General features: G+C 42.8%; 1 protein-coding gene across 2 annotated transcripts; it reads right to left on the reverse strand.

The window, feature by feature from the left end:
• Positions 1–12,262: 12,262 nt before the first annotated feature.
• Positions 12,263–19,083, reverse strand: LOC308333202 (somatostatin receptor type 2-like). Of its 2 annotated transcripts, XM_080789431.1 has the most exons (5): positions 18,947–19,080; positions 18,334–18,505; positions 15,320–15,789; positions 13,860–14,185; positions 12,263–13,474 (listed from the first exon to the last, which is right to left on the reverse strand). In XM_080789431.1, the coding sequence occupies exons 3-5, from the start codon at positions 15,705–15,707 to the stop codon at positions 13,025–13,027; spliced, it is 1,164 nt and encodes a 387-aa protein (XP_080645557.1). In that variant the 5' UTR covers positions 15,708–15,789; positions 18,334–18,505; positions 18,947–19,080; the 3' UTR covers positions 12,263–13,024. The 2 variants fall into 2 exon arrangements, with proteins under 2 accessions (XP_080645557.1, XP_080645558.1); XM_080789432.1 differs by lacking the exon at positions 18,334–18,505 and having other exon boundaries at positions 18,947–19,083.
• Between the last annotated feature and the right edge of the window lie 871 nt (positions 19,084–19,954).

The raw sequence follows: 19,954 nt of genomic DNA on the forward strand, positions 1-19,954 counted from the left end.
CTCGTGAGTCACTAATGATTCTGAGCGATATTTCTGCTTGCATCTGGGCGGCATGATGTGCGCAGCCGCTGGTCGCTCCGCGGAAAAAAAACCTGTTTGTGTGGACTCGGCATGAATTTTGACACACTGTCTGTGACTCGCCAGTCGATCCATTAGTTTAGCTGCTACAGTTAGCATTAGCAACGTTAGCACTTTGCGTTATACTGTCTGTGGTGTGGACGCGCCGGCGTCAGTTTCTCTCGCTGTGTGTGTGTGTGTGTGTCTGTCTGTGTGCTCGTGTGTGTGCATGCATGCGTATGAGTAAATAAATAAAGCACGCGCGCGCGCGCGCGTGTGTGTGTGTGTGTGTGCGTGCGTGCGTGCGTGCCAGGGCTTATACTAAATGGATATATTAAAAACGAAAACATGCAGCTCAACTGTTGAATAAGGAGAGGATGTTACTCTACATGTCTTAAATTGACTAAGGCTAAAATAATGAAGTAAACTGACCCTGTTGACTAAACCATCCCAAAACATTTTATTTGTATTATAATTCATTATTTTGCCAGTGAATATAATTTTCTATTTTACATGATGTGAAGAGTGTAACTGGATTTTGAGATGGGAGTGTGAGTGCTGGACCAGTTTCTTTCTTTAAATCACACCTGTGTGAAGTGACCCTTATCATCATACATCATCCATTCATTGTCATTTTTGTGACAATGAATGTGTAGGATTGTGTAGGACAAAAATAGCCGATATATGACAATTCATTCATTGTCAATGGCATTTAGGACACAAATCTACTGAATATAGGAGGGGCTAGTGCTCCTCGAGGGGCTAGTGCTCCTGTTGGAGTAAATTAATTGTTCTATGACTATCAGGACATGAATGTTAACATCTTGCTCAATACTGACTAGATTTGTACTGATTTAGTAAATAATCATCTGTCATTTTTGAGTGGTGCAGCCACTCAACCACACTATAGACAGCTACAGTATGTGTCCCTGTGTCTGTCCCTGGCTGGGTCCCTGTGTCCCTGGCGGTGTCCCTGTGTCCCTGTGTCACTGGGTCTGTTCCTGGCTGTGTGCCTGTGTCACTGGGTCTGTCCCTGGCTGTGTCACTGTGTCATTGGGTCTGTCCCTGGCTGTCCCTGTGTCACTAGGTCTGTCCCTGGCTGTCCCTGTGTCACTGGGTCTGTCCCTGGCTGTGTCCCTGTGTCACTGGGTCTGTCCCTGGCTGTCCCTGGCTGTGTCCCTGGCTGTGTCCCTGTGTCACTGGGTCTGTCCCTGGCTGTCCCTGTGTCACTGGGTCTGTCCCTGGCTGTCCCTGTGTCACTGGGTCTGTCCCTGGATGTGTCCCTGGCTGTGTCACTGGGTCTGTCCCTGGCTGTCCCTGTGTCACTGGGTCTGTCCCTGGCTGTCCCTGTGTCACTGGGTCTGTCCCTGGATGTGTCCCTGGCTGTGTCCCTGTGTCACTGGGTCTGTCCCTGGCTGTCCCTGTGTCACTGGGTCTGTCCCTGGCTGCCCCTGTGTCACTGGGTCTGTCCCTGGCTGTGTCCCTGGGTCCCTGGCTGTGTCCGAGCACGAAACATAGCGTTATAGCATTTGTTCACCACCAAGTGTCACTGTTGCACAGCCTAACACACAGACACACAGGCCGGGAGGAGGGCTAGTACAGTGTAGTATATACTGTCCCCCATGACACCCCCCCCCCCCCCCCAAAGTGGGTTTAGTACCGATAAACGCTTAAAAGATTTGCGCCGCGGTTTTGCCCGCGGCACAGCGTTGGCCCCGCACACTGTCACCTTTTTCACCTTGGGCCTGTTTGCATGCCTGCTTATAGATCATTATAGGAGAATTCCATACTAAAAGGCTTTCTTACCTTTCTTTGTAGTTGTTACGTCCCCACCAAAGAGGTCCAGGTGTTATTTTGTGCAAAAGCTCCTTATTGGCTATTTCCCCTACCATGAGCCCTAAATGAATTGCATTGAATTGAATGGGAATTGAATGGGGCTATGGGGTGTTGTGCTAATTAGCTTATTTCAATCGCTCAAAATTATAATTTCTTTGTATATATCCTCTCTTCATAATGTAAATAATATCCCAAGCGGCACACTTTACTACTTCTTTCGATGGAAATAAGCGAATTAGCATAACACCCCATAGCCCCATTCAATTCCCATTCAATACAATGCAATTCATTGAGGGCTTATGGTAGGGAAAATAGCCAATAAGGAGTTTTTGCACAAAAAAACACCTGGACCTCTTTGGCGGGGACGTAACAACTACAAAGAAAGATAAGAAAGTATTCTAGCATGGAATTCTCCTTTAACTCTTGAGAGTGTGAAATGAAAACAAACTGGACCCCAACTGGTTTCATTTTTTCAGTTAAATTATTGTTAAACATCTGCTTACTTAATTTACAAGAAGTCTACACAATTATAGAATGTAGAAGAATTGTTGTTTTGATCAACGTTTGCCTGTTATCTCTCCTATGGTACTACATCAATAGAGCATGGAAATGTGGACAAAATCGTATCGAAAACTAATATTGAGATGCTAAATCTCATGAAATGGTGGTCGTGGCGCTATTGGTCTTAATATGAAAAGGGTTGAAAACCACTAAACTACAGATATACAGTTGGCTGATTTATACCCCCCAATCTTCCGCCATAATCTGTAGACTGACTCACCTTATTGTAGACCTGGAATCCTAGTGTGTACAGATTGTTTTCGGCATAGGTTTCTATTAGGCCTACAGATATATTACAGAGGATATTCCTAGGAAAAAAACACAGGCTCTGTTACTCTTTCTCCATTTTTCATCCAAAATCATATTTCTGGACTCAGCGAGACTCTGCCTTGCTCCACTGAGCAGTGTACACTCAGTGGAGCAACACACACACACACACACACACACACACACGCACACGGGGAGACAAAAACTACACTTTGTCTCATGTGAAACCGTCATCTGGTTTCACACACAAGGCCTGGGTTTGAATCATAGTATTGTTCTGGCTCATCACCTCCCTGAAACATGACTTGTCTCAATTTTATAAACCGACCCATCTCGGTCGCAGCACAATTTACGGTACACCTAATTAGACCTAATAAGGTGTAATTAGAAATAATGTGTTTATTAGACAGAAGTTATACCCTAATTATTCACAATTATCCCTACATTATGGTCTTATACAAAATCGCATAAGACCTAACAAAGCCTAATAACATGTTCTTTATTATGCTTTTATTTCATGTTATTTTACTAGCAGGTGTACTGTAAATTGAACACGAACCCAACTGTCTTAGCTGTTCTTCCTTCCGCCTCATCTGATCCCTGCAGTGTTCTATGATAAGTCTATGTTCAATAGTCGTCACACACACACACACACACACGCTCGCGCGCACACGTGCGCACACACACTGATCAGTTAACATCAGGTATTTTCGGCAAAGTCATTACGCTGGGATAACCCCCCAGAGTACTTTTGTCTCAAAAAATCAAAATAATCCTCAGAATACATAGGATGACAATGCAAACAAGCCCTCAGGGTTTTTTGTGTTATCCTTTTAGCATTATTGTGTAACTGTACCTCTGTACTTCGTTGTTTGTGGTGCATAACACCGTTGCGCAACTAGTAAGTATAAATCACCCTGGACTTTCATGTGTCTGTCCTATGATGAGCCTAGTCACTTACCTGGTGGGATGCGAGTGGAGACGTGAAGTTGAACAGTCCTGTTAGAGTGATGCAAGGATGTGTTTTACATGGAGGCTGCACACAGTCTACCATGGGACTTCCCCCTTCTTTACTGAGGCTGAAGAGGACCCCTGTCTCTCTCTCTCTCACACACGCATGCCTGCATACACCAATGTGGTCTTTTTCCTGAGATGGCTGTGTAAAGAACAAGAAAAGGCCTTTTGAAGCAGCAGCCAAGTTTCCTTCTGCATATAATTATGACCTTGATTGCAGTAGTTAATTGCTTATCATTTGATAGCTCAGAAGACAGGGTGTTTAGACACGGTCTCAGAATATAGAACAGTACAGTAATATCTAGAGTGCAGCATGTTTTAGGCCCCCAGTTCACCTTACTGAGCATTTTACTGTGGTTTTTACCAATGTGGTTATTTTCTGATTCACCTTCACCCAGCCATGGCTGCTCAGGTGGTTACGATGAGCTCTCGGGGGTATAGTGACCTTCTGATTTTCAGATGGCCTCTGGATGCTCGCCCCAGTATGTCCCTCTGTAAAATGTCTGTACATTAGGCATATAACGATTCACTCAACTCACAATATCACTATACTAGGTTCACAATATGATTTTTCACAAAATAATCATAAATCATTTTCTTTTACAATACTTTTCTCTTTTCAATACAGTAGCAAATGACCAATGGATGAAGGGATGTCATGAATGCTGACTCACTGTGAAACTATACAGATTTTAGTTTCAACCTCACTTTGTGTCACATACAGTAAGAGTGGGTGAAATTATTTACTTTACAAGCTAGAGTAATTGCAGTTACATAAAAATATATAAAATATCAAAACGGACAATATGAAATGTACTTCAAAATTGTACAAAAAATTGGCCGAGTACCTCAATCTCTTTAGCAAATAAAGACAGTATATGCATACATGTATATGTATGAAATGTGGGAATGGTGAGTGCCAGTGTAATCGGAATCGGCTAAGACTGACATTTCACAGTTTCACAATGTTTAGTGTAGTTTCACAATACTGTCTGTTCCGGTGTTTCCATTATGTAAATTAAGCCTCTGCACCTGGCATAGTGTCATCGCTAAATGTCAAGAATGCAATGTCCACCTAATTGGATGTTCGATTATAGATGACTTCCTTGATAGCTAAATTATTAAATTAAGAAGCCAAAAGTCAGAGTGCTCAAGGTTTAGTCATAGTTCCTGATTGTTTACTTTGCGGTTTGTGTAGCTTTATGTTCAGTTTTTTTCAGTGTCTTCAAGGTCTTGTAGTACTGTGTTGTAGTCTGTTCATCCCTAGGTGTCTTTAGTAGTAATGTTGCATTCATTGCATTCATTGTGTACTAAATTGCTATTGACTGATAAAGAAAGAGAAACAGGTGCGCTTCCTCTGGAAACTGCCCTTGGTTGAGGCAGTGGTTGCTCAGCCTTGAAAATAACTTAACTCATAAGCCAACTAAATGGATAAAGCAGCACTCCAAAAAACGCGTCGGCGTTCGCAAATAAACATGAGAAATTGCATCTGAGCCAGTCTTGCATTTTTTATTGTGCCGCTTTTGACATTTAGTCGGCTTATGAATTGCTATTGACAGCTCAGCAGAAACCTCTCATCATTCTTCTTCTTGAAATTAATTTTAAGCTGCACCAACTTTCCTCTTCTACCCCAAATTTGAACACAGTTTCCTGTGCAAGTGCTGGCATTTTTAATAGAGCTTTTAATAGAGCCTGCCTGCTATGCTTGCTCCGGACATGAATTGAATCTTGACCATCAGGTCAACATTCATGTCAGATCTTGTGTCTAAGTGAGACACGGTCTAAATATTTCAATAGACGAGCATGGAGACAAAACACAACCACCCCAATTTCATACATTATATTGTATTAACATAAGGATTGGACACACCCACACTCTGCTGAAGATGTCCCTGAGTTTGAGTTAGTTATTCTGAACTGTGGGGCCTGTTCTTGTCCAAGTATCATGTCTATTGTCTAGGCCACTAGATGGAGACAGAGGTCAGTCAGTGTTTTAAATAACTCCTACAGGAGTGGCCTGCCTGTCTGTGCTGGTAACTAGTACACCACGCTAGTAACACATAGTAGCTATGTTGAGCGTGCATGGTGTTTGTGTTATGGTATCATTTTAACATATATTAAGGCACACTGATAAGTGATAACTGTAACCTCCTAGCGAAGCATATTCATTTAGATATGGGTCCTGCAGAAGCCCTACTTATTATTGTTACTCTTACTTGGGCCCATCGCTCCCAATGCAGCATTCTGTAGGTAGGCCAACGATGACTCTTCTCCATCCAACGCGGCTGTCCTTTCTGCCTCTCCCTGTCACTTCAGCGCGGCCTCAGTGTCTCACCTCCAGGTGTTCTTAGGCCGCCCTCTCTTCCGCTTCACCTGAGGGTTCCAAGTCAGGGCCTGGCGTGTAGTAGCGGTACTATAGCTGCCGGTTTGCTCAGGGTGTGACCGATCCATCCCTACTTTCTCCTCGGGATCTGTTTCTTCACTGGCTCCTCATCTGCCTCCTTTTCATCCTGAGTTCCAATTTTTGTTTATTGTTACTCTATGTTTTCGGAAACATTGTTGCACAATTATTGGTTTCGGAATTGGTCTAAATAAAACGGCTCCATAGTCCATACAGGACAGATGCAGGGTAAATGGCTAAATGCATAAATGTGTGACAGTGGTGGAAAGTAACTAAGTACTGTACTCGAGTAGTGTAGTTTTACTTTACTGGAGTATTCCCAATTTTCAATACTTTTACTTATACTCCACTACATCTTAGAGGCAAATGTTGTACTTTTACTCCACTGCAATTGAGAGATTGTAGATCTGCTATTTTACATATTTTACATATTTATACATTGAATGAAACATTTTGCATAATGAGTACTTGGCTGAAAGAGTGTAACACATATTTATGTGTGTTCCATTGTGAATGAGCGGCGGATGACATGGAAGAACTGTACCTGAACTAGTAACAACCTACACCCTGTTCACTAACACTAACTGTACCTGAACTAGTAACAACCTACACCCTGTTCACTAACACTAACTGTACCTGAACTAGTAACAACCTACACCCTGTTCACTAACACTAACTGTACCTGAACTAGTAACAACCTACACCCTGTTCACTAACACTAACTGTACCTGAACTAGTAACAACCTACACCCTGTTCACTAACACTAACTGTACCTGAACTAGTAACAACCTACACCCTGTTCACTAACACTAACTGTACCTGAACTAGTAACAACCTACACCCTATTCACTAACACTAACTGTACCTGAACTAGTAACAACCTACACCCTGTTCACTAACACTAACTGTACCTGAACTAGTAACAACCTACACCCTGTTCACTAACACTAACTGTACCTGAACTAGTAACAACCTACACCCTGTTCACTAACACTAACTGTACCTGAACTAGTAACAACCTACACCCTGTTCACTAACACTAACTGTACCTGAACTAGTAACAACCTACACCCTGTTCACTAACACTAACTGTACCTGAACTAGTAACAACCTACACCCTGTTCACTAACACTAACTGTACCTGAACTAGTAACAACCTACACCCTGTTCACTAACACTAACTGTACCTGAACTAGTAACAACCTACACCCTGTTCACTAACACTAACTGAACATTTGAGGTGTAATACAGTATAGGGAGTGATGCCAAATGTATTGTCGCAACTGTTGCCATGGTTCTCGAAGGAATGTTGTACGTATTCATTTGTCAATTGAGCAATTATTCTCGCTCTCTCCATCTGTCAAGTACAAAATAAGATTCTCAAGATGTAATCATCTCTCCTCTCTCCTCTCTCCCTCTCCCTCTTTCTCTGTCTCTCTCTTCTTGCACTCTAGCATGGTTATTTACCCTATTTATTATTGAATCATGCAAAATTGACGCTCTTCTAAAGCACATAGCACAGTAGCCCTATAGGCTAGCCATCCTCAGGCAGTTCTACTACATATGTTATTCCACACATGGGCGCTGCCCAGTACAACCACACTCTTCTTCTGTTGGCCACTGTCTAAAAAAACATGTTTGATTACTGTTTTACCTAGTTAGTAATTTTCTTATATGTTGTTATATGTATGTACTGTGGTCTTCTTTATAATGATATAATGCCCACCGCACTAGACTCACAAAGGGGAACTTCTAGAATTTACTCTACAATGTAATGAATGAACATTTAGTGTGTTCTCTCAGTATGGCTCAGTTCAATTCATATTCAAACGTACAGTATCAGATTCTGTCAGCTATGCATGAGAGTGACACAGAGAGAAAGATGGAGTGACACATCGATAGAGAGAGGGACATAACACTGTGAGTAAGAAAAGAGTCATTGTTTGTGCCTGCAGCTTATTGCCATTAATTGCAACGGCTGGCTTCACCGCAGTGGGGTGTGAAATGAAGATTACACTCATGCGCACACACACGCACGCACGCGCGCCCGCGCGCCCGTTTCATTCTATTCTACTGTAGCTCACCCACTACCATAAGTACACAGGATGACACACACACACACACACACACACACCTTAGAGTATTATACTCTAAGAAACACACACACAGACACACACACACACACACACACACACACACACACACACACACACACACGCATACAACCACTATACTTCAGTTAGGGTCGTGTTATGTTATAACTGTGTTATAATGAAAACTGTGACTATTAAAACCGCAAGCTACATATCATAGCCACATATCATGTTCAACATCTGAATATTTAACCAGCAAAAGCAACATTTGGTCCATGCAAGAGCTTCATCATTCATGACTCTGAGGTGAGATGCAGTAGCCTCGAAACATGAGTAGATTCTTTGTACTTTAATAAAAGAGGCTACAACAAGACCGGACCGCTAGGCTACCATGTAGCCTGACAGCGTATCGCTAGTTCCAGTCCCGATCCCAACGGCCTTTGCTGTGTGTCACTCCCCATCTCTCTCTCTCCCCATTCCAAGTCCGCCTACTGTCCCCCAAAAAGTATTTAAAAAAAAAGAGGATACAATTGTCCAAGCTGCTTTATCAGGGCTTTATCAGGCTCTCCATCAAAGCCCTTATATGGGCCAAACTTAGCTCTTCTTTTAACTTGAGTATTTTTGGTCCAGCAGAACCGTAGAGATGTGCATATATTATCCCAGTGGTTCCCAAACAGAATAGAGATGTACATATATTATCCCAGTGGTTCCCAAACAGAATAGAGATGTACATATATTATCCCAGTGATTCCCAAACAGAATAGAGATGTACATATATTATCCCAGTGATTCCCAAACAGAATAGAGATGTACATACAACCTATTATCCCAGTGGTTCCCAACAATGAAATGTTTGTCCAGGACCCAAACTAGTGAAAATAGCAGATCTTTGGTTATTTTCACTCCTAACTTAAACATTTGTGTTGTAATTTATGGAATTTCGTAGATTTTTCTTTTATTTCTTTATGAAATTACAAAAAAAATCTTTGAATTTGTTTTTAATTCATGTTTCTTTTTTTGGGTGGGAATGTGTTTTGTTAATGTTTTGAAATAATAATTCAAAACAAAATGTAGAAAACAAAAAATAAATAAAGGGTGCCATAAAAATGGGGCCATGACCCACAAATGGGTCCCTAGTCCCGACCCACTGTTTGGGAAACGGTGTACTCTCCTATCCTTTTGTTTCACTGGGAGGAGGCCTGTCTGCCTGGCCTGCTGTGCTGTTTGAGAAGCAGGTCAATGGCCCTGGAGCTTCCATCCACACTGGGTTAGTGTAAATAGGATAGCCATGGTTCAACCATCGCCTCTGGCCTTGGACCATGACACTTAACTGTATAAACACACATACAGATGGGTGCACTTGCGCACGTGCATGCACACACACATACCCACGTCGTCTTTCTCAGCCACTTGCGTATACTCAGTGACACACATGCACGCTCGCGCGCACACACACACACACACACACACACACACACACACACACACACACACACACACACACACACACACACACACACACCGTCTTTCTCAGTCACTACTGTATACTCAGTGACGCACGCACTCACACACAGTCACACACGCATACTTTGAATTGCAGCATATGTTACAGATCATCATCTGACACAACAAGAGTCCAAGAGTGTGTGTGTGATTGAATTTGTTTGTTAGCCTCACAGTCGCCAGACGCGAATCTGCCGGTGCAAAAGAAAATGTGTGTGTGTGTGTGTGTGTGTGTACTCCATGTGTGCTGAGTCTTCCCACATAGCATCCCAGCTTGCCCTCACACAAACACACACACACACACACACACACACACACACACACACTCTATTTGTGTATAAGCATGCCCATGCATACGTGTACATGTGAAAGTGAGAAAGAGGAAAATTTTCCCCGAACAGCCCAATTTATCCTATCTTTCACAACAGTGTCTTGCTCTGAAAATACAAGCTCAGTGTTGCGACACACATGCAATCATTTTGGTGTAGAGTGAAAATTGAGGGCTGACTCTGAGTATAGAACTATAGATCCCTGGGGGACCCTGGTCAACAAAGTATGTAGGATTTGTATTGTAATAAGCTATGACAGTTTGAGCACAGCACGTGCAATGGTAACACTTGCATTAATGTCACCCACACATACTGTGTTTGTCTCTCTATCCCCCCTCTCTCTAGCTCTCTTAGGTGCACATATACTATAGTAAAATGACGTACATCTGTGCATGTGCTACTAAGTACCAACTACACATGCCCTGTACCTGTGTTCTCTTTGTTTCTCAAACTTCTTATTTTTTATATATATATATTTATCCCACGATTTCATCACGATATCACCCAGTGTCAATTCTATGTCAATCTAATGTAACACACACCTACTATTACTACTAGAACTCATTCAATATATCTACTGTTATTTATATTCTTTGTATCTTTCCTTGTTGCCCTCTCTGTGAGCTGTCTCCCTGATCTGTTCTCTTTGTTCAGCCTGGTTTCCAGTGAAAAAGTTTGCATTACTTTTATTTATATATATATATATATGTCGACGTTTCCGGATGCAGGCCATGTCAATTCAATCTTAGATTTCCAAGTCAAATAAACGAATCTTGTGAATGCCCTAATACTAGGCTACTTTGTCATAGTAGTGTGTCACAACGGCCCATCTGCTATGTGTAAAGTGGTTATGTGTGTCTGTGGGTTTTAGAAATATTGAACCAATGAAAATAATTAACGAGTTTTTGACTAAATAACAACCATTGGATCCAGTGATCCGGTCAGCAGCAGCGGGAATCACACTGCTCAGCAGCACAGGCACTCACGCCACGTCCCTGGATGAATCAGAGAGAGTCCCATAGAGACCAGATCAACTTAAGTCATATCATAACTAGTCAGATCTGGCCCAGAATAAGCTATATTATTTTAACTGGTGAAGATGTCCTGGAAATGACGTAAAGATCATCCCCATATGGGCTGTGATCTGGCCTAGTCCTGAACATCACCGGAGTCACCGGAGGACGTCATCATGATGTCATTTATTTGACTTGCTGGGATTCGTTTCACCTAGGGTTTTACCAGTTAAAGATGGAGTGCCATGATATTTTGCCGTGTCTATGGAGTTAACGTTGCTCTAATAGACCCCCAGGTGTGGTTAGAAATGGTTAGAAATGTGGTTAAATGTCTTCCCTGTGTATTTTTGGTTTCTTCCTTTGAGTCAAAAGTGAAATACACCACGTTAGTGTCATCACAATATCATCCCTTCCTTCTTTATCATACTACAGCTGTGGGTGCAGCTTCAGTTCAGGTGGATCACCACCCACCTGTAAACCATGCATACTTAATGAACTGGTGGGTGTGGCCCCATAAAAACATAATTTTAACACTTTCTGTACACTTTTTGAAAAATATCTTTCTCCTGGTATAATCACCATCATCATCAAGTACCCGATGATCATGTTTTAATTATGGTCTGGGGGAATCACGACATTCCATCTTTAAGCCCTATTCATGAATATTCAAGCCCTATTAAAAAATAGCTGACAAGTTTGCAATATGTCAAGATGCATTTCTGATTCTGAGCCTCATCTGTTGTCTTTTATCTTTAGGAAAGACAGTCCACTCCAAAATACTAATGAAGAAAAGTTGAATGAAGAAAACAACTTACTGTAAATTGTTCCTTGCAATTATAGTTAGGATTTAGTTTTCTAATTATTGTGTTTTCCAAATCCTTAATCCTTTCCAAATGTTAATTTCATGCAAGCATTTTCTTCTACAAAGAATGTGGTCATAGAGTAGCATTTCGGAGTGAAACTTTTTGTATAATTTGACATAACATCTTTTGAGTCCAGAGCGACATTTAGTCTGTTTACAAAACAAACAAAAAAACATTAGGACCGCTTGTCACAAAAACACAAAGACTAAACAACTTGTACATATCCACTCTTAAGTGTGAAAGGTCCTTGGGAAGATAAAATGTTTCCATCCTAGTTGTGAATAGATAATCCAGGAGCGCTTGAAAGCAATGCTGTTTCTGCCCTCATCGACAGTTATTCAAGTGTCCAGTGGCCAGGAGAGCACCTCTCGTATCTAAAAAGTGCTCTTTTGTGTATTTTAACACGGCATCACTCTTTAAATAAAACATGGGTGTATCTTTGCGGTTCATTTTATTTATTTATTTAATCTACTGGGCTCGATAGCATTTGTTCTGCTTTGAAGAGAAACCATGGTCCCTCTATTTTATACTGCGGTGTCAGATTGTTTGTCCCAATACCATAATTACAATATTCTTACATAATTATTATAATTAATAATAAACAATAAGGGGACTAATAATAATAATAATAATAAAAGCAGTGCCAATCTACCAAAACCCCTTCATGCTTCCATAGAGGGGGGGGGGGGACAGTTCCCTGCCTCAGGGTAACGAGAAACAACACAAAATGTACCACTGGTCCAATTCCACCGGAACAGCCAGCGCTGTCTGGCAAGGGTGAACTGTGTTCTTGTTCATTTTCCATCACTGTCCTTGTTGGGATGGTGGCCATTAGCATACTCAGTTGAGGTCCACCTTTGGTCTAACTGGGTCTCGCAAGGTCTCCATGTGACCATTCCAGGAGAAACGATGTCCAACCACCGGTTTTTCACCTGGAGGTTTTTTTTTCTTCCTCACCCACCATGTGGCTTCCATCACATTCACACTGCAGAGAATGGGATTTCTAGACTGATGGTTCTCGTTCTTGAAACCCCAAACCGCTCTTCCATCCGCATTTCCATCCCCAAAAATCCGTCCTCTCAATCATCATATGCTGGTCTGCAGCTCGCCGTTGAGCAAGGCAGTGTGGTGCGCATCCACAGTGTCGTTGTTGACCCCCATGGCGCCGGTGTCGTGGTTGAGCACCATCCTGGTGCGGTCGGCGGCGCGGCTGTCGCTGCGCTCCACCTCGTCCAGGCCCGCCACCTTCTGGAGACACAGCACGTTCTGGAAACTCTTCTTGAAGTTGTTTGACAGGAAGGCGTACAGGACGGGGTTGGCACAGCTGTTGGCGTAGCCCAGGACCACCACGAAGTCAAACATGCTCTTCAAGGCGGGCGTGGGCCTGATGGAGCTGGTGACGGAGGCCACGTTGAAGATGTAGAAGGGCAGCCAGCACAACACGAACACGGCCACCACGATGGAGACCATGCGCGTCACCTTCCGCTCCGAGCGCTTGCGCTTGCTGGAGCCAACTCGAATGCCCGAGGACTTAACCTGGAGGAGAGTGAAATGGAACACGTTATATGTTCAGTGCTGTAAAAGGGACAAATGAAATGAATTAATTCAAGACATTTCAGACTGTGTGGGACATCATGGAAGAAGCGTACATTTACTAAAAATAACAGATTCACAACCTCAGCTCAGTGAGCTTAAAGAATCAAGATCAGATATTTTCTGCAAAGAGATTTTGGGGTAGAAATCAGCGGTCCTATCAATCCCTGGGGGACTCTTGGTCAACTCAGAATATACAGTATAGGGTTAAGTGTTTAAGTCCTACATACTATGTACAATGAATAATGAATAAAGCGCATCTTCAAGCTCACAACGCATCGAATTAGAGCTGCCATTGCACATGAACATGCATTTTACATGCGCTCACCTTGAATATAATGAGCAGGTAGCACAGGATTATTACAACCAGGGGCAGAAAGAATCCAACAATGAAGGTGTAGAATATGAAGGCCTTGTAGTAAACCTCCTCGGGCTCAGGCCACATGATCCCACACACGGGAACCTGGTTCAGGCCGCTGAAGACCATGGTGGGGAGGTTGATTAGCAGTGATACACCCCACACCGTGAGGTTAGTGAGCTTGGCCATCCGGGGCTTCCGCCATTTCGTAGATTTGATTGGGTGGACCACCGCCAGGTATCGGTCGATGCTCATTACCGTCAGAGAAAAGATGCTGGTGAACTGGTTCAGGGAGTCTGGGAGCATGACAAAAGCAGAGAGTGACAGAATGTAGGTGAGAGAGAGGAAAAAAAAGTCGGCGAAAGTTAGCATAGTGCAGACGAGAGGGTGGAAACAGGAGAGGGGAGTGAAGCAGAGGGGAGACATGGAAATGAGGGGAAGGTGGAATAAGCAGAGAATAATTAAGCGATGTATTACTGCCTCAGTCTCAATAAAATCCCAAAACAATTAACTGAAGTGTGATTTGGTTTTTTTATGGGTTTGTTTAATGCCTCTCCTGGGTTTGTGAGAAAATGATGAGCGGAGCATGTGAGCGGCGTGGAGACGCTCCTCGCTCCAGGGGGCTGTTGTCTCTCTCACTCATTGGCCCACAACCCCTCACCCCCCGTTCCGTTCCCCCCCATTCCATCGCTCAACTTAATTTGCCAGTGAGAACCGCTGCATTCATTAGCATGGTCGGTTACATGCTGCTTGCTTCAAAATAATTTAATTTCACAGTTGGGGACAATTAGGCAACCTTATCTTCATATAGTACTTTCTACTATAGTAGCCTACTTAAGTAAATTGTCATGCCAATACTTTTGTACTTTTACTCAAGTACATTTTTAATACGGTACTTTTTCCACCACTGGAAAAATAAAATCAATTAAATCAATTTAAACATGATCACTAGTCATGTGCTGCTCAGAATTTCCACAGTTTTTGCGTCTCAAGTTCCAAGCCTTTGAAAGTGCAAAAAAAAAGTCCCTGTGACCTATAGAGGGTATGCGCATGCATAAAGTGAATGGAAAATCGAGTGGCAAATTGAGTGGCAAAGTGAGTTTAACATTGTTTAACGTAATTTAATGCAATCATATTGGACTTTTCTGATTGGATGTATGGGCTGTCAATGCCAGAAAGATGTTTTTTGCCACTCAGTAGGAGTTCCCGCATAACTTCCTGGTTTGATAATGATGTCACGTGCATAACCTCTATTGTACGTGGTAGCAATGAATGCAGTGCAGATCCTAGTCGTCCACAAGCCCTAGGTACAGTGACACTGGATGGTACGTACCTCTCCACATGTCCCCAGTTTCCTCTGTTATTGCAATATTAGATAACTATACGATACTATAATCATTAGTGGTTTTAGCAATGGTTTCTCCACCCACCTACGGTCCAGATGACCTTGCACAGCGCCTGTCCGAAGGGCCAGTGGACCAGAGCCAACTGCATGGCAATGAATGGCAGGCTCATCATGCACAGGACATCAGCTACGGCCAGGTTCAGGATGTAGATGTTGGTCACTGTCTTCATCTTGGCGTAGCGCAGAATCACGTAGATGACCAGTGTATTGCCGATCAGTCCCACAGCACACACAAGGAAGTAGATGATGGTGATGACCACTGAGCTGGCGTGGTCCTGGTGATGCTCGCGCAATACTGTGCCATTTTGGAGTTCTGGATCCGACTCGTTCCCGAAGTAGCTTTCGTAAGACAGGGGCTCAGGGACGGAGAAGTTGGGAGGGGCTGGGAGGAAGGACCACTGATCCAGTGCCATGATGATAGGAAGGGGAGATCTGGAGGTGTTGATGGACTCTGGACTCCAAGACAATGATGTCCAAGAAACTCATCCAAAGGTTCTAGGTGTCAAAGCACAAGTTAGGAGAATGTTATGGACCTATGATTTGTTTATTTGTTAGGATCCCCATAGTGCCCTAAAGTACAGCTAGTCTTCCTGGAGACCACATATATGAATTACAATAATTTACATTACATTTTATAGTCCATGTACGTACATTTTATCAAGACATAAGACAAATATAAATGCATTAAAACAATCTAGTGCATACTCTGTATTTCTCAATTTATTTCTATATTTGTCAAAAACTAAAAATGAATAAACAGAACATTTAAAAAAAAACAATCTAGTGCATTAAGTCCACATAGTGAGAATGTCAAAGTTAACACATTTCAGACTCTTGGATTGAATAAATATATTTATTTAGCATAAATTTATAGATCATAAATATTTAAGCATATTTGGCTGTGACGGCTCTGTCCCATTTAATTAATTCCCTGTAAGCATGAATTATAATAAATGATTTGACAACTAGATTTTACAGGGAATGGAATGACCCTGACCCTGACTTGTGTTTTAGTTGACAAAAGATTATGGGGGTTTTGGATTGTAAAAGCTTCCATGTTGAAAGTAGAAATGCAGCTGCAATGGAGTTGATGTTTCTTTACAACAGAATCTATGCGTTTTGACCAGGACAGTTTGTTAATTTGTCAAGGGTGATGCCCCCTTAGTTTCCGTAACGTGCTGGATGGTTCTTTTATTCATGAATAGTTTGAGTTATGGCTCTCTAAGAGACTAATTTGAATCTAAAATACTAAGTTTTTCTTCTGAGGGCAGATATGTGGTTTGGCTCAAAATGCATACAGTATTTGAGTGTTGTAGGTCTTGGGGTATCAATGGGAGAAGGGGAGGGAGATTAGAGGGTTTGGGGTTACCTGAATTTAGTTGTATTTGATCCAAGCGTATAGTAAGAAGAATTTGTCTTAGAGCAGTATCACATACCGATACCACCTATAGATAGATAAGAGTATATAGTGTGTGTGTGTGTGTGTGTGTGTGTGTGTGTGTGCGTGTGCGTGTGCGTGCGTGCGTGCATGCGTGCATGCGAGCGCGTGTGTGCGAGCGTGCGTGACGGACGAGTTAGGATGATTATATCTTGAGAATCTTATACTCCACTTGACAGAGGGAGAGAGCGAGTGGGGGAAAAGAGATGAGCGTGGATGACACAGCGAGAAGTATTGCTCATTTGACAAATACGTTCAGTATAATTATGTACACCAGCTCAATGGCCTTGTGGTTAGAGTGTCCGCCCTGACACTGGGAGATCGGGGTTCAATCCCCGGCCGGGTCATACCAAATGGGACCCAGTGCCTCCCTGCTTGACACTCGGCATCAAGGGTTGGACCCTGCGACATACTATAGTGTCATGTCCAGGGGGTGTAGTTGTACTCACACTGCAGAAACAGGAGATAGGCTCCTGCCCTATGGGCCTCATGGCTCGGCAAGGTTACTATATGTAGGCCTACATTCCTTCGAGAACCATGCCAACAGTTGCGAGGCTATTGGCATCACCCCAACGTCTCTCCCATCCTTTCCTGCTCTTCCGTTGCTTTTCAACTCCACACCTTTCCTCTGTCAAAGTTTATTATGTTCTCTGAGTCAAATGAATCAACCTTCTCCAGCAATAGGCTATGCGTGCTGAGTGCACTGCTGTGCTGACAGGGAAAGACGAGGGCAGTGTGCTGCATGTGCTGAAGGCAAATGTTTATTTAATTGATCTGTGCGTCAAACAGGTGGTATAGGACATTGTTACGGCTACACTGACCCCTTTTTATCACAGCTGGTCATGCAATAATAATGAATGAATGGATAGGGAATGTGTCATTTTATTATTGATAATACAATTAACATGCAAAATGTTCTTGATTTGAATAATAATCATTGTAGCAGAAGCAGAAGCATTGACACTATGGCTATAACACTCGCTCATATTTCTTATAGTTATCTTATAAGTTGTAATCCATTTTTGGATACACTCCCTGCAAAAGTGTCAACTACATGATTGATTGATTGAAATAGAAATAGCTGCATTGTTGTTCATTATCCAGTAAATTAATACATATAAGTATTGATCAGCACAATGTCTGAAATGATGGCTACACCAAGTATCAATTGCTTAATAAACTTGTGTACAAACTGTATACATGCGGGGTCTACAGTATACAGTTCCCTATAGGCAGTATTTGCATCTGTTTTGTGCAGATATAGGCCTACTGATTGCACCAGTAGTAGCCTGCTGCCTATACTGTATGTTCAAGTAATAAAAAAGCTTTCAGCAATTTTTCATACAAGCAATGCTTATACATATTGGCTTTACATAAGTATTGCAGGAGGCGTGTGTGTGCGCGCGCGCGTGTGCGTGTGTGTATGCGCGCGCCAATCCTTGGAATTTATTAGAAAATACTAGAATAGTATACGTTATGGAGTAGTCTCAAGCCCTCAAATGGAAAGTTAAATTCAAATTGGCTACTTGTGATTATAGGTATAATATATATATATCCCCCTATCTCAAATGGCAAGAGAGTCATGTGAGAGTGGAATTTACCAGTGAATGTTTCCTCCAGCAGTCATGTTGAGTTGAGCTCCTCCAGGGTGATTAGGTGAAGATCGTGCCAGGAGCGCTGCTGCAGCGGTATAGCTACATTGGATTTGCGCTGTGTGCGCGCCACGCTTCTCCTGGAGAGAGGACGAACGGCCGCCCGTAGACTACCTGCGCGCTGTGACGAGTTAATTGATTAAGATTCATTTACCACGCCGTTTAAACACCACAAAAGATGATTTGATTGCATTTCATATTAGACATTTAGAATCCAAAACAAACCCTCCACGCCAATAGCCCATCTTGTCGAGTTTGGCTTGAGGATAATCATGAAAATTGTCCATGTTGTCCGGGCAAAAATCATGTTCCATATGACTAATAAGGCACGTGTTTGCGTAAAAGGCGAATGACTGACACCCGGCCGTGTTATGACTGTTATCTCTTCTACAAAAAAACTGCAAACTGTTTGTTTGTTTGTTTTTCAATGTTGTTTTTCAATGTCACATGTAAAATCAAGTCTCGATTAGATAAGTCGTCGAGGAACAGTGCAAATTGTAGCTGACGGACAGGTATAGGGCTAATAAAGAAACACCTGTGTGAAATCGACATGGTTACTTACCGTAAAACTCTTCAGTTAATTATTATATAGATATAGTAGCCTATATCCATAATGGCAAGCATATTCCGGTGAGTCCAGCCCGCGGGCAGCGGCATTTGAAAGCCTCCAGAACGCTGCATATTGTGCATGCCGTGGAGTCTCTGTCATTGAACCTGCTCTCCCATTACGCACGCGATGCGCTGTTACTTTACCGCCCCTTTTAATCAGAACTGCTTGTTGCTGCTATGTATTTTTATTTATGTAATTTACCCACAGTATAATCCGAAACAATGTATTATCGAAAGATTTTTTAAGTGCTACGAAATGGTGACCAAAAGCCACAGCAGCATGCGAAAACTGTCAGATCCATGCAGTCATCCAGGACTGAGAGGGGGGAGAGAGAGAGAGAGAGAGAGAGAGAGAGAGAGAGAGAGAGAGAGAGAGAGAGAGAGAGAGAGAGAGAGGGGGCTAGAGAGAGAGAGAGAGAGGGGGCTAGAGAGAGAGAGAGAGAGAGGGGGGCTAGAGAGAGAGAGAGAGAGAGAGAGAGAGGGGGCGGGGGTGGTAGAGAGAGCGACTGGTGAGGTAATGAAAGATAAGTATAGGGTCCAGGTGGAGAGAGACAAACTGATATGCTACACAGCGTGATGCTCATGTGTTGTTCATGCGTGTTGACTGTTCAGTTGGATGCATGATGAGTGATAGGCTATATACTTGCCACTTGTTGCATGCAGATGGCTGGTCGTTTCCTCCTCTTCGTGCCTCCTTCACGCCTCCATGCAGACTCAGAGTGATGCCTCAGTCTGTAGCCTGTATAGGCCTGAATGCGTAGCAGTTTATTTTCCTTTATGATGGATTGAAGTCAGAGTGGATCCATAGGTTATACCCACCCAGACAGCAAGACTCAGCGTAGGCCTAATTAAGGACGAGACGATCCCGGAATACTGTAATGAATGTCTCCGCAGACCTCTTCCATCTTTATATCCTTTATTAGAAGGAAGGAGCCCGTTTTTATAGGAGTGCGCTGGAACA

Source organism: Protomyctophum bolini (assembly GCF_963924005.1).
Source record: "Protomyctophum bolini genome assembly, chromosome: 18".
NCBI classification, from domain to species: domain Eukaryota; kingdom Metazoa; phylum Chordata; class Actinopteri; order Myctophiformes; family Myctophidae; genus Protomyctophum; species Protomyctophum bolini.